Genomic DNA, 15,759 nt, shown 5'->3' with positions numbered 1-15,759 from the left:
TCACCACAACATAAGGAATTATATTAAAGGGTCGCAGCACTGGGAAGGTTGAGAACCTCTGCTCTAGGACACACCAGGACACGAGTCCCCTGAGACCTAGGCTAGTGTTTCAGAAGGAAATACTGTTTCACTGTAGCCTCTTCTGGGAAACGGAAAACCACAAGCAGAAGACACATAAAGAAAGGAGGCAGGGATTTTCTTTCTCAAGTACAAGGGAGCCTTCCCACTTGTTATTTCACTGTTCCGTAGGCATGGAATCCTACATGTTGGCTCTAAGCCTTAGACCTTTGGCAGGTGCACGTACCTCCCCAGAGAAGGCCTGTCCGTTGAGGAGGTGCTCAGATCCTTGGCTGTCCTCACTCCCAAAGTGTAGCCGGATCTCTTCCAGGCGGTGACTGTATGTCATGGGTCCTCCTGAAATATTGACCAAGTGCTCCTTGTCCAGGCGGAGGGACACATGCCTCCCAGTGTTGTACATGGTCCCACTGACCTACAAGGCAATGGCAAGCAGGTTAGACAAGCGTTTCTTTCTATTTTTCCCCAAACCCAGAAAGGTGCCTGGCAGACCCATTTGCATCTTCTGATGATGACACACCAGACTAAGTCTATGTGTGCAGAAGGACTTGTAGATCTCTCTAGAGGATGTTCCTTCTGTGCCTGGCTTCTAAGGTACTTCTGATGAGTCCTAAGTCACGTTTATCATTCAGGAACTCAAAGGGAAGGGACTCAAGAGATTTTTCACCAACCGTGACAACAGTTTTGTAAATTGCATCTTATAAAATTTAGTTTGCCCTTCTGATTGAAGTTGTTTAGAAGGCAGAGGTGGAATAAAAGCTAAACAAAAACAAAAATCAAAAGACCCTTAGGTGTAAGAAACTGGAGAAAGCCATGAGCAGAGTTTAAGGGATCCCCATGAGAGATGAGAAAGCCCCAGTGGGAGACTGTTGAACCGTGAAGTCCCAGACACTCAGCCCAGCTGTTTTGCTTAGGTCTCTCCAATCGTGGCAGCAGACGTCACACAGAGCGTTCAGGTCACATAGAGAACATAGTCTCAGGAATAGTCTGAGAGTCACATGGGACCCTGTCTCAGCCCAGTCCCATCTCCCTTTAGTTCTGCCTACTACTAAACCTTCTGGTTTTTTATTTTCCCTCCTTTATTTTTAGGACCCCATGCTCAGCTTCATTCCCTTGTTCTGCACTGATTGGCAAGTGCAGAGCTCTGTGCCATCAATGGACAGCTGCCACAAGTTCTTGCAGCCTCATGTGTCATTGAGATCCTCCACACTTCAAGAAAACCATTCATCAGTGTTATCTAATGTGTCCAAAGAAAATCGTTGCATAGTCGAACAATTTGTCAATCAAAACCCAAGCCCCGTGCGCATCTGCATTTTCCCAGTGTTTCGAAACCCACAAATGCAATCGCAGTGTCTTTGGTGTCAAAATATTCCCAATTCATTTCCTGTCGGCTCTGCAGATTTGGGAGATGTATTTAGTATTCTAAAGCTGAAGTTCTGTAAACACACAATGGATGTAACACAAGTTTACTCTTGGGAAGAAGGGTTGGGAAACAAAACCATAAGCCATCTTCAAAACAGTCAAGTGACAGACCTCATACCCAATTAGTAGTCACTTTAGATATGAAGAAATCTCGTTTCTATGAGGTGTCAAACGACAGAATAAATTGTAGAGATAGCAAACAGAATATCGATGGCAGGGTTGGGCTTGGGGAGGGATGGAAGTTAGTGCTTAGTGGACATAAAGTTTCTCAAAGTGGGTGGGGTTGAAGGGTCTGCAGTGACATATGTATCTTTAATATTGCTTAGCTAAAAAATGAGTAGAATGTCAAAGTTCAAGTGACTTGTGTTTTATTCACAATGAAATAAAAAAATTAATTTTCCTGTGAAGCTGTATTAATAAGTAAATAATATTTGTATGGGTCAAACATTTTCCTTTTCTTCCATTTTCCTCCTTGGCACACATCTCCCTGATACAGAAGGATTCTCCTCCATCCCCCTGATACAAAATGATTCTCCTCCATCCCCCTGATACGGAAGGATTCTCCTCCATCCCCCTGATATGGAAGGATTCTCCTCCATCCCCCTGATACAGAAGGATTCTCCTCCATCCCCCTGATACAGAAGGATTCTCCTCCATCCCCCTGATACAGAAGGATTCTCCTCCATCCCCCTGATACGGAAGGATTCTCCTCCATCCCCCTGATATGGAAGGATTCTCCTCCATCCCCCTGATACAGAAGGATTCTCCTCCATCTCCATGATACAGAAGGATTCTCCTCCATCTCCCTTCCACTCACTTGCCCTTTCTAGATCCTGGTGGATCATAGTGGCATTGTGAACCATCTTCAACCTTTGCTATCAGGTGACCCGCTTGCCTCTCACTTTGGACTTCTATGTACAAGATATGGGGAACAGCCAGCTCATCATGAAGACTAAAAAGCAAAACAGAACTCAGAGAATCAAAACAAAATGTGTCCTTTAGCTTACTATTTCCTCCAGATTCCCTTCTATAACACAGTTGTATCTTCATTCATTCATTCATTCATTCATTCATTTCCATCTACACTTTGGTTCATCAACAATCTATTCATCCATGTTCAGAAAGGGTCACATATCACCGCCTGTGCCAGGAACTTGTAATACCTTGAAGAGCCTGCATAGCCTTTGGTTTTTACAGAACTCACCCTTCCTTATGTTAGCTCACAGCGTACAGGCAGATATATATATATATATATATATATATATATATATATATATATATATGTATGTATGTATATATGTATATATATATATATATATATATATATATATGTATGTATGTATGTATATATGTATATATATATATATATATATATATATACACACACACACCATTATGTTGTTATAATTAGATGCCACAATTCCTTATCTCTACTCTTTTTCTAGACAATGAAATAACATTAATTTGTATTAATCATGAAAATATGTGTAGCTAGGGTATGGTTTGTTGCACTTTAATTTAAAAATAAAGGCTTGACAATGTTATGTATGGTAGCCGAATGTAACAGTGCATCTGCATGGTAGTAATTAACACTGCACCAGTGTCATTTTATCTGTGATGCTAATTACTGTGTTTCCAATGAATGACTTTGGTGCACAGCATGTTGGGAAAAGTTTGCTTATGCACACCAGGAAGCAGACATGAGTGGAGAAGTGGAAGCTGAAGCTTCTGGCTGCCCCATGGCTCCCTAGCCTTTGTATGAATTTATTGCAACAGGATGTAAGAGGTAGAAGGGAGTGTGTGTGTGTGTGTGTGTTGCCCACTTTAAAAATGAACAAATTCAGGGAGGTTGACAAGAATTCAGTGACTTTTCCAGAATCAATACACAGCTGGCAGGAGACAAGTTCACATGAAAGCTTGGTGTGGGGGGTTATTTATTTTGCACTCTGTAGATAAGGCTTCATGCAGCTCGTAAGGGTGTGTATAGAAAAAATAGGATGTTTTTTTTCAAGAACATGGAAAACTCAGATTGGATGCTAGGCTACTGTCAATCTTAGGATGAAGATCGAAGAAGACCTTGTTTCTCCAACTATTGACATTTCCACTGGTTTAGGACTAGTTGGAGTTTCTTGTATTACAGGAAGCAGAACGTATATGTCTATTGAGATGGTATGCCAATAAATGACATCAATAACATAGGGCCATATAAAAATAATGTACTTTTGTAAATCAAAACCAAATGATCAAACATCAAAAAGAAATTGAAATAAACAAGCAAATATTCAACACCCTCAAATTCACCATATTTATTTTATACCATTGGATGCTCCTATAGATAAAGCACAGTCCTGCTACAGTGGTTAAGGACCTGCCAGGATTTTTGTTAGCATGCTCATCTTCTAGCTCATTCTATGGGTAGCAGTATATCAGAAAATATGAATTTGGCCAGTGCATTTTAAAGTAAGAGGCACATTCACTATTTGAGAGTTGGCCAAAATCTACCACTAGCAGATGGCCTCTCGGTGTGAATTCTTACTTGCTGTCCAAATGGGTGCTATATTTTGAGCCCAGATTTCTTCTTTAAATCCCTACAATTTCTTCCTCAACAAAAGCAGCACCACTCTTTGTATATTACTTAGGCCCGAGGCTTTTGATTCTCTTTGGGTGGGAAGATGTCAGGCTAAACCATGTGTGGGATTGCAGCTTCTCACAGGGAAGACCTTCCTTTCCTCCCTTCTGGGTTCCTTTCATGTCCTGAGACAAAGGACTATTCTTGGGGAAGCAGGGTCCTATCCCAGGTATCTCTTGTTCTTCAACTTATTATTTTAACCAATGATCCACTCCTTACAAATTACTAGGTGATTACTTAGCAATGTGATATCACTGTGCTTTGATCAAAAAGCAATTTGGTACTGGAGGGATGAACCATTCACTGGCTTGGAGTTCAGAATGTTTGTGATTTTTCTCTGGTGTTAGTTAGGGTTCTTCAGAGAAGCAGGAGTGACTTCTACAGAATCACACAGTTGGCAGGTGGTGTACTAAGGACCAATGACCTTGATCTCACTGAAGTTGAAGCTCATAGACTCAACTAGGCTGTCTGGCTGATACACTTCAGGGTTCTAGGGATCTTAACTCAGGTCCTAAGTGCACTTGTGCACTAAGCACTTTACTGACTGAGCCATCTCTCCAACATTAAAAAAAAAATAAACACGGCAAAAGTCCTTTGGACATTGTGTATGTAGGGTTGATGTTTATTGTAGAAAGCTAAGCCTGAGTGAACATTACTCTTAGAGCACCCAAAATTTGAGGTAGTTGCTTGTATGATGTAACACAAGGCTAATGTGAAGTGTGTGTTGCATTTCCTCATGAGGGAGCCTGTCTGAAGCATCCTGTGGTGAATGGAAGAGTTTTTCCAGCTGTGTAAGTGGGCATGCAATACCACGGATGGAGTCACTAGAATAAATAGGAGTCCTACTGTATTAAAGGAAACAATGGCCATGAGGCCTGTGCAGGTGCTGCTGTGCTCTCTGCCTCTGCCTCTGTGTTTGTCTCTGATTGTGTCCCCTGCCCTTTGAGACAGGGTCTCGCTCTATAAAGCAGGTTGACCTTGAACTAACAATCTACCTATCCCCATCACTCTAGGGCTGGACACTTACTGTCACATCATGTTCATCTCCCTACCACTATCTAGATGAGAAAACTAGGCACAGCCTGGCTAAATAATCACTCAAGGGCACAAGGGAAGCAGCAAGGGACCATGATTCTTATCTTCCTACTACTCTAGAGCCAAAGGGCTTCTAGAATCTCAGAAGGCAACAAAATACTAGTGAGAGATGGCACTTGACTTCTCAGTGGTCCTGTAGATGTCAGGAACTTACCACCTGGGACCATTATGTTGAGCGACTCAGAAAAGACAAATATCACATGTTCTCATTCATGTATGGATACCAATAAGATGGCCTTGTAGAAATACAAATGGAATGGTGGACGCTTGAGTGGGTATGAGAATAGAAAGGAATTTGGGACAGTTTGGGACAGGGAAGGGTGCTGTAGGAATGGGGGGTGGGGAGCCTAGGTGGAAGAAGGGTTAGGGGAGATGACCAGCATATAATGCAGAATGTGTGTTCAATACAGTGAACTCCTCTCACATGTGTGTTTGCTACATGTCAAGCACATAGAGATTAAGAAAACAAGTTTATCCACAGTCTTTGTGTTAGTTGTACTCTGTGTCACTGTGAAACAACTTGGGGGGGGGGTATGAATTTTGGCTTATGACTTACGACTCCACAGGGAGTCAGTCCATCACGGCAGGGAAGGCATGCTGGCGCTCAGGGCAGTGGTCACTTGTGGCAGAGCATCTGTTCTTGTGGTAGCCAATGAGGAAGCAGAGAAAGCAGGATGGAACCAGGGCTGACTGTGGCTTTCAGAAGGCCAGCCCTTGTAATCTGTTTCCACTGGCCAGGCCCCTTCTGAAGGGCCCCTCAGCCTTGGAACTGATGCCACAGGCTTGGGAACGACTGTTCAGAACGGGAGCCTGTGAAGGACACTGCAGGTTCAAACCATAATGATATTTTTATGTGTTTACTTCCCTGTGTGGAGCTGGCACATGGACTGTGCTTACTGGGCACACCGGAGGGCTGGCCCTTGCACTGCTGAGATGTGGCTTTACTCAGCAGATTGTGTTTTTTCTGTTGCCCGAAAACACACGACTATAATCAACGCTAGGTGGAGGATATGTAAGACATCCCCGGCGGTGGCAGTGACTGGCACATTCCAGGTAACGGCACATCTAGTATCTCATCTGGTGCGTACACTGACCTAGTGAGGGAGGTGGCTTATCTCTTGTCCTTAGATGAAGAACCGTAAATGAGCTAAAAGACTGTGCTTAAAATCTCTCCATGGGAAACCACAAGAGGCAGAATTGTCCCTCCACGATATTGGGATGTTCTACCAGCTTACTCAGTGGTTGAATATTAAATCAATAGGAAGAGTTGGTGACACCATGTAGTTCATATGTGGCTTCCGGAGTTAGGGACAACTCAAACAAAATGTGACATCGATGCAGATATGACAGAAGGTGTTTAACTTGTCTGGGCCTGGGGTGGATCCCGCCTTTGGGGGTGGCAGTGTCTCTAGATCTAGGGGAGCAGGATTTTGGTCCCCACCTGTTGAGAACTTAGAGATGGGTATATCTGTCCAGTGTCGGCTTCACACCTGAATGTCTGATCCCCTAAGGAGGAAGGCCGCTCGGTGCCAAGAAGGGTTAGGGAAGAGTGGCTGACAGCCTGTCATACATTAGTTTTGTCTTTTCCTTGCAACTCAGCTTTCTTATTACGCATCTTTGACTGCTCTGCTGAGGTGTGTAATAGTTCTTTGCAATGTAATTAGTGAGTGTAAGAGATTTAAGAATACGGCTTAGCCTGGTTTCCTGCAGAGCCTCCTGATAGGACAAAGGGATGATTCATGAAACTGAACGAAAATAGCTGGGGGTGGGGTGAGGGGTGGGGAATGAACAGACATTACTTGTTCTCATGACATAGCTGTGGGGGGGCATTGTTCAGGGAAGAGGAGTGGTGTGGAAGAATCCACTGTAGCCCAATCATTGATGACACTGCCGTGTAGTGAATACACAGGTGTGCAAACCCAGGGTCAAACAGAGCCTAGAGTTAAAAGGACTTCAGAAATAATCAAACCCAGCAAACCAGAAAACTGAGACAGATCCAAGCTAGATGTCACCCCCACTGACTGTTGGTTGATCAGAGGAGCCATCCCTCCTGAGTTTTCTTTAATTCTTTTTTTAAAAAATCAGCAAACAAAGAATTAGGCTTCATTATGGCACTTTTGAAAGAAGATGTACTTAGTCCCACCATTTCTCTTCTCCCACTTCCTTCCCTATCTCCTTCTGCCCATCCCACTAGCCTTCTTTACACTCTGTGTCACAGTCAATCTTTGGCTCCTGACCCCACACATTTCTGGATACTTCTTTTGCCTTCCCATGATCTAAACCTACACGCACACCCTTTGTTTTCCTGTGGATTAATGCAGCCACTGTGGCTATCCAAAGCACTAAAACAGACCCAGCTCTACCACTTAGGTACATACCCAGGAGACTGTCCCTGAGCTTCCGAGTTTATTGCTGCATTGCTGCAATGAAATAAAAATCCCAGCCATTCAATTTTACCAATGAAGACTCAAGGAGGCAGATGCTGGGGTGAAAACCTGCTACTAAGAGGGGCACCCAGCTGACCTTCCTACTACACTGATGTTGTCAAAGGAAGAAGCTTTTTCTCCTTCCCCACACTGTCTTAAATACCTTCCAACTCAGACTCCTCTTTCTCTTACATTCATTCCCTGTGGGTTTGATTGCTTGCTCTACCTCTTGACCTAGGGTTGACTTTGTTTAGATTTTAGGTGAATGGTGTGTGCAAGGGCTGAGCCACATCATAGATTTTTTTTCCAGTTTACAATCTTGGGGTTCACCATGTGATCAAATATCACGCAACACTGCATTACTCACAACAGCAAGAGAACAGAACCCACCTAGATACCCAAGAACAGAAGAATGGAATGTGAAAACATGATAAACACACACACACACACAGAAACACACACACACAGACATACACACACACACACACACACACACACACACACACACACACACACACACACACACATACCCTACTAAGTCTATTTAGTATTGCACATACACACATGTGTTCATGACTGACTACTTGGAATGGATAGCTTATGTGTAAGTTTGTTACTGGAGGAAACAGATTTTCCTTCTCTCAGCAGCCCTTGACACCCTGTAGCTCATCTAGGTATAGAGCACTGTATACTTTCCCTGGTCCATGTCAGCATGTTAACTGGTATGGTCCTTATAGTGTTTCTATTCAGGTAAATTAGTTCTGCTGATGCATACTGACTAAGTTTAAGCAGTGATAAGTGTATAAACATAGTACTGAAGGGCTAAGGGCATGCACATGGTACTGGCATATTATGTATAAAAACCATAATACATAGAAAAATGGAAAGTAACTACCCTGATACTTTCAGATACCACTTAACATGAGATTATGCATCTAGACAGTGGAAATTACATGGTACCTATCCAAGTATTTTATGTTATGCAAGTTTTACTATAATGGTTAGGAATGATAGAGATTGGATATTGAAAAGGTAAAGGCTGTGGAGTTGTGGGAATGGGAAGGATCACACCCATCATTCTTAACCGTGCAGGTAAGACAGAAAAAGGCTCCTTCCTTAGCACTGCTTAATTTAATCTTTTTTTTTTTTCTTTTTTTTTTTTTTTTTTTTTTTTTTTTTTTTTTTTTTTTTCATCTAAGCCAGCCTGGTTTTGGCCTGTGTAAAGACTAGAATTTTTTAATCAGCCCTGGACACTCATCATATATGCTGACTACTCTTACATGAATTCTACTGTTTAAGATAAACAGACCCAGTTTATGCTAATATTGATTTTTCAGATAAGGGATCATTTCTTCACAAGCTGCAGGGATATGAAGCTGTGCTATCCCAGAAAGAACCTCTTGATCCTGATTACTTCTGATGCTAATGACAAGATGAATGAATGAAGAATAGGTGTGTAAGACATTGCTTGGTCCACCAATGTGTAGGCTTAGTAAAGAGAAGATTTCCTCTCTTCCATGGTCCTCAAGGAGACCATGAGATGGTAGCTAACATTATGCTGAACATTGTCTTGAACATAAAATTATTGGCTTCCCAGCCCTGCCTAAACCCTGAGCATAGAGGGAGACCTCATAGGTATCTAGAATGAGTTTTCACACTACGACTCTGGTATATGGGTTCCCAAATGGGAGTCCAAAGTACTACTTTCCAATTGTCACATGGGGAGCCTGCCGAATTCTTGCCAAGTCACTCACAGCTGGTTATCTGGATTTCATTTTCTGAGTCCCCAGGGACTGGCTGGAGTCCTCTGTGGATGCAGAGAGAACTGAGACCAAGATGGCGGTATTTGGTTGACAACAGATTGCTTCTAATTTTCTCTGTCCCACTAGCTGAAATCAGGTTTAAGTTGAACACACACATCTTTAGTATTTGTGTGTATTTTTAGAAATATTTTAATCATATAAACTACATTTATTTAACATTGTTTATAATATATTCCGCAGCTTTATATATTACAAAGCATATATTTAATAACATGCAGTTTTACTCTTGCTTTATCCTCAGCATCCAAGCAGTACAAGGTTTTTGTTTATTAGACAAGGAGTGACCACATTTTGTTTTGAGCTTGATCTGCGTACCTAAGACAAGTGCATTCTTTATGTGACTCAGTAGGTCTGAAGTGGGACAAGAATATTTGCTGGCTTCTTTGCAACTTCTGTCTTGATAAATTTTGGTGTGAATCAAACAGATATTCAATGTTAGGGGTGTGCGGACATAGAAATATAGAATGATCTCTCTTATCCTGTTTCTATGCCTTAAGGGATTACTTTAATAATTATAAAGAGATGCTGCTGATGTTTCTTCTAGACATATGTAGAGGATTATACACTGATTCATTTTCGGGCCAATCGTTTTCTCTAAACTGAGAAAATCCAAGGTTAGGTCACTTTAATTAACACATTGAAACTCGCCTTAGAACAGTTATTTCTAAGTGTAATGCCATTTAATTCAATCCCTAATTCACAGGGCTTCAGGCAAATAACTCCCCATCTCCAGTTATTTCATCTCCTAAGAGAAAAATGCCTCATAAATGGAGCCCATAGACACTGATAACATTGGCACTGGTGGTGGAGCAGAGATTACCTTCTTTGTTAGCATCCACATGCCACATGTGGATCATAAGTCCCCTGGTCAGATTAGAATCCTTGGTGCTTTTTTTTTTCCTTTTTTTTTGAAGAAACCAGAAACATAAAATGCTTGGGGCCCAATTAGATGGCAAGTCCCATTGCTTATTCATCATTTCATTGCATGTAAGTTAACTCTTTGACATTTATCTCCTATGGTGTGTTTTAGATATGAAGTGTTTCTCCAGTAGGCTCATGTGTTGAGGCTTGGTCCCTATTTACTGGTTCTGATGGCCAAGAAATGATTGGATGTCAAGGCTGTGACCTAACCAATGGGCCCATTCCTTGACTGATTCATAAAGTGATGGTGTAATGGTTGGTGGTGCCTACGTGGTGGAAGCAGATCCTTGGGGAAGATTTACCTTGTATTCCTACTCTCTTTCTTCTTCGCTCTCTCCAGATCAGCTCCCATGAAGTGAGCAGCGTTACCCTCCACACTTTCTACTATGTCTTACCAAAGACTCAAACAATGGAGCCAGTTAACCAGGGCTGAAACCTTTGAAACCATGAGCCAAATGTAATCTTTCCCACTTTAAACTGTTTCTCTCAGAAATTTGTCTTGACTGGCACATATCATGGCCCGGTACCTGTAGACTCTTATTCACTTTGAGCTGCTAGGATTCATATCGTTCTCAAGTGGCTGGCAGAGAAAGTCCACAAATGAGGTAGGCAGGTATGTAAGCACAGGGAGTGGTGGGGACTTGGGGCTTGACCAGGGAGTACTGTGCCTCAGCTCTTAGGTATCTCTGAGATACAGGATGCTTGGAAATGGCCCGTAAACAGAAGCCTGAGTAGAGGAGGACCAGGTATGCCAACACACATTCTACTTTCTATTTTCATTTTTAAAATAAACGAAGAGAATCTTGCACCTGATGTACTCCATGGGATGGAGTTCAAAGTTCTGTCCAGCAGAGAAACTGCCAATGGAAACAGAAGGTAGTTACAAGCTGCAACTTCACAGTTTCCTAGTACCTACATTAAAGCAAAACAGTAACTGAACATGAGGAATACATCTCATCTAACTCAACATATCCAAAACATTATTTAAGCATATAACCAATACAAAAATCGCTCATTAGATATTTTACTACCTTTCTCCCCCTGCAAGTCTTGGAAGCTCAATGTGTCTTTTACACTTCGAAGCACATCCCAATTTGGACACACAACATATTACACATAGCCAGCCTACCCAATCTGAGGGCTCTGAATCTGAGGGATTCAACTAACAACAGGCTGACACTTTTTGAAAGAAAAAGAAAAGAATCATATTAGTATTAAACAAGCACAGACATTTTTAATGTCAATATTTTATTAGTATTGCAAACACTGACATAGCACTTCACTGAATTAGAAGTTTTAAATGATATAAAAATGATTTAAAATAGGAGGGGGTGTATGTAGATATTATATGCAAATACAGAACCTTTTGATATTAGGGATATGAGTGCTCATGAGTGTTCATGAGTCTTGTGTCTGAGAGTGTATCTTGGCTCTTGGCAGAAGAGTGCACTCAATAGCTATAGGAGGTTACTGGCCACCATCCTGAAGAGGGTAGTGTTGCTAATCTTTCTTTCCAATCTGTTATTTCTATGGAGCGGTCCAGTTGGGCATTTGCTGAGGCTCCCAATCTCCGAGGTGACTTAGTCTAAAAATAAATTAAGTCAATGGTGTTACCAGTTTATATCTGCATCACACCCAAGTGGCAGTCTTTAATCTACCAAGCTTTTTAAGTTTTTTTTTTTTTTTTTTTTGAGTTTGATTGACATTGCATCTTTTATAGGGGTAGGTACACATGCATGGATCTTACACAACTTTTATAAATTATGAATCTCTTAATACTCCAGTTAAGAAACTGGTTGCATGTGAAAAATCATTAAATTAGCCAACAAGATCCATCCCATAAAATGGGAAACCTTTTGTTCACAGGTGTATTTACTGGAAGATCATAAAGGAATTCCTGTGTGTCTGCTTCCTCTTCCCTGAGGGATCAGTGCAGGCTCTGTCCCCATCTTGAAGGTCAGACATTTATTCTACATTTACTAAAGCTATTAGTCTTGTCAGCTAGAGACAGTACAGCTGATATTTCCCTTCACTGCCCAGTTTTTTTTTTAAATTATTTATTTATTTATTTATTTATTTTTACATACTTTGCATGGCTCAGAGGCTCTGCAAGTTAATGGACAGTTCCTATGCTCTGCAAGAAAGGGTCAAGCTCTTAAGCAGATAAAGAACTGTTAACGACCAAACAGTGTCCCATTCTGATGCATTTGCTAGCACACTCATGTCTGTTGCTATTGACTACTGCAGCTTTGTGTTTGTGTGAGTTCATGTTTACTTGTGTGGATGCATGTGTGTGTCAGGTGCAATAGACAGGCCTAAAGTTGACACTGAGTGTCTTCCTAAATCTCTTTGTGCCTTATTTATTAAGGTAGGACCTCTAACTGAAGCTGCTGAAGTTCACCAACTCCAGCTATTCTTTGTCTAATCAGCTTGCACCTGGGATTTCCTGACTCCACTGTGCTGGGATTGTAAGGTAGATACCATCCCTGCTCAGCTTTAAAACAGTTTGTTACAGCAACCCTAAGGTTCAGGACCATCTTGAAACAGGGACAGAAATACAAATAAAGCCAGAATCCAGGCTCATCCAATGAAGTCAAGAGCAAAGCAGTGTCTTCTGGCTCTGACATTACTCTCATGAACTTTCATGTGATGTGGCTGCCTGCAGAAGAAGGAACCAAATGGGTCCAGCCAACAATCCAGTTGGAGAGAAGGGTTTACAAGCCTCCATTCCTAGAGATGAGCTATGGACAGTTGATGGCTTTTGGGGGGAGAGAAAGTCAGTTTTCTTTAAGGGTATGACTATAGAAGGTTGGTCACATTCCAGTAGATGGCCCCAAACCTATAAGTATAGGAGTAAGCATAAATAGGACTTCATTTTTTTTTAAGGAACACAAAAGTTGGGGGATCAGGGAAGTAAAGGATGGACCTGGGAAAACTTGAAAGAGTGGGGGTTGTGCATGATCAAAATACATGGTATGAATTGTTAAAAAATTTTGTTTTTTTTTATAAAGTTTTTAAAAAGTGAGGTACAGATCTAAATAGGGAATTCTCAACAGAAGAATTTCTAATGGCCAAGATGCTCTTAAAAGAAGTGTTCAACATCCTTGGTCATCAGAGAAATACAAATCAAAATGACTCTGAGATTCCATCTTACACCTGTCAGAATGACTAAGGTCAAAAACTCAAAAGACAGCTCATGCTGTCCAGGCCGTGGTACAAGGGGAAACTCCATGGCTGGTGTGAGTGCAAACTTGTATAATCATTTTGGAAATCAACTTGGTGGTTTCTCAGGAAACTCAGACTAGCTCAATTCAAGATCTACCTATACTGTTCCTGGGCATTTACTCCAAAGACGTTCCACCATACCACAAGAACAGTTGCTTAGTTATGTTCATAGAAGTTTTATTTGTAATAGCCTGACACTGGAAATAGTCTAGATATCCCTCAGCCAAACAATGAATAAAGAAAATATGGTACATTTACACAATGAAGTATTACTCAGGTGTTACAAACAATGACATTATGAAACTTACAGGTAAATCGATGGGACTAGAAAAGATCATCCTGAGTGAGGTAACAGATCCCCCAAAAGGCAAATATGATATATACTCACTTATAAATGGATAGTAGTCATAAATCAGGATTAAGTACAGGATAATCATGCTATAAAACACACAGACCCAAAGAAGCTAAGTAACAAGGAAGGCCCAGGTATGTGTGTGTGTCAATGTGTGTGTGTGTGTGTGTGTGTGTGTATGTATGTGTGTGTGTGTGTGTGTCTGTGTGTCTGTGTCTGTGTGTGTATGTGTGTGTATGTATGTGTGTGTGTATGAACTTGGTTCTCCCTGAGAAGGGGAAATTGATTAGACATAGGGGATAGATAGAGGGAGGGAGCTGAGTGGGGGAAGGTGTGGGGATGTAAACAGGAGGATGGAGAGTGAGAATATTAGGAGAGACAACTGGATTGTGGGGGAACACTCTGGGATGAGCTGGAAACCTAGGACAATGGAAACTCCCAGGGATTTATGAGGATGACCCTAGCTAAGACTCTTAGCAGTGGGGTGTATGAACCCCGAATCAGTCATCTCCTATAACTAGGTAAGACTTACAAGGGAGGGATTGGGACAGAAGCCCAGTCACAAAACCTTAGACCCACAATTTGTTCTGCCTACAAGACGTACAGAGGTAAAAGTTGAAGCAGAGTTAGAAGAGGCTCAGCTTGAGAACCATGCCAGGAGTGGGACCCATCCTTGATATTTTTAACGATATTCGACTACATTAGCAGACAGGAGCCTAGCACAACTGTCAACAGAGAGGCTTCACCCAGTACCAAATGGAAATAGGTGCAGAGACCTACAGTCAAATATCAGCCGGAGCTTGAGGAATCCCATGGAAGAGGAGCAGAAAGGATTGAAGACATCAGAGTGGTCAAAGGCACCAGAAGAAAACCTGCAGAATCAATTAACCTAGGCCCTGAGGGTTTACAGAGACCAAACTACCAACCAGAGAGCATTCATGGGACAGACCTAAGTCCTCCGCACACATGCAACAGTTGTGCAGCTGGGTCTGTATGTGGGGCTCCTAAGTCAGGAGCAGGAGCTAACTCTGAGCACACTGACTGCCTTTGGACCCCTTTCTCGTAACCGGGCTGCTTTGTCTAGCCTCCGCCAAAGAAGATGTTCCTGGTCTTAGTGCAACTTGATATGCAAAGGCTAGTTAATATCCATGGGAAGCCTCCTCGAATCTGAGGAGGAGGGAAGGTAAAATAAGAGGGAGGGGCTGAAGAGGGTGGGGGCACTGCAATTGGGATGTAAAGTAAGTAAATAATAAAAAAGGAAAAAAATTATATTTTGTAGGTACTGGGATTGAGTATTGGGTCTAGCCTAATCAACCTCTGTATAACTGAACTGTACCCCAAGCCTCCTGCTTAAGTTGTTTTATTTATGTATTTATGTATTAATTAATTAATTAATTAAGCGGGTTCTGGGAATTGGACTCTGGCCTTCATGTCTGTATACACATCAAGGAATAGCAATGTGTCCTTGGCAGAAGTTAGCAACCAAGCAAATCCCATTTTCTGATGAGAGGCTACATCTAGAGATGGTACTAGTGCTGTTTCAATGCTGTGCTAGTTCTCTCTCTAGAGCTAGATGTGGTTGCTACCGTGCATGCTTTAATAATTCTTTACATGCCACCGCCCTAGTAAGCAGGCATTTTCATAATCATCATTGAAGAAACTGAGGCTCAGGGAGACTAAATAGGTCACAGAGGGATAAGAGCCAGAGATGGCCAATGGGAGTTGGCTCTAAGAAGGAGAAATCACTCTTTCCAGGGAAACCTTGGTCATTTCCTAGAGAAGAAAGCATTG

General features: G+C 41.9%; 1 protein-coding gene across 1 annotated transcript in view; it reads right to left on the bottom strand.

The window, feature by feature from the left end:
* CA10 (carbonic anhydrase 10) overlaps positions 1-15,759 on the bottom strand; it is a 463,444-nt gene that overhangs the window by 96,525 nt on the left and 351,160 nt on the right. The window contains exon 4 of the mRNA XM_080924326.1: positions 305-490. Within this exon, the coding sequence (XP_080780452.1) occupies positions 305-490 (186 nt within the window). The remainder of the gene's footprint in view (positions 1-304; positions 491-15,759) is intronic.

Source organism: Micromys minutus (genome assembly GCF_963924665.1).
Source record: "Micromys minutus genome assembly, chromosome: 10".
Lineage (NCBI taxonomy): Eukaryota > Metazoa > Chordata > Mammalia > Rodentia > Muridae > Micromys > Micromys minutus.
This window is presented reverse-complemented; position numbering and strand designations above follow the sequence as displayed.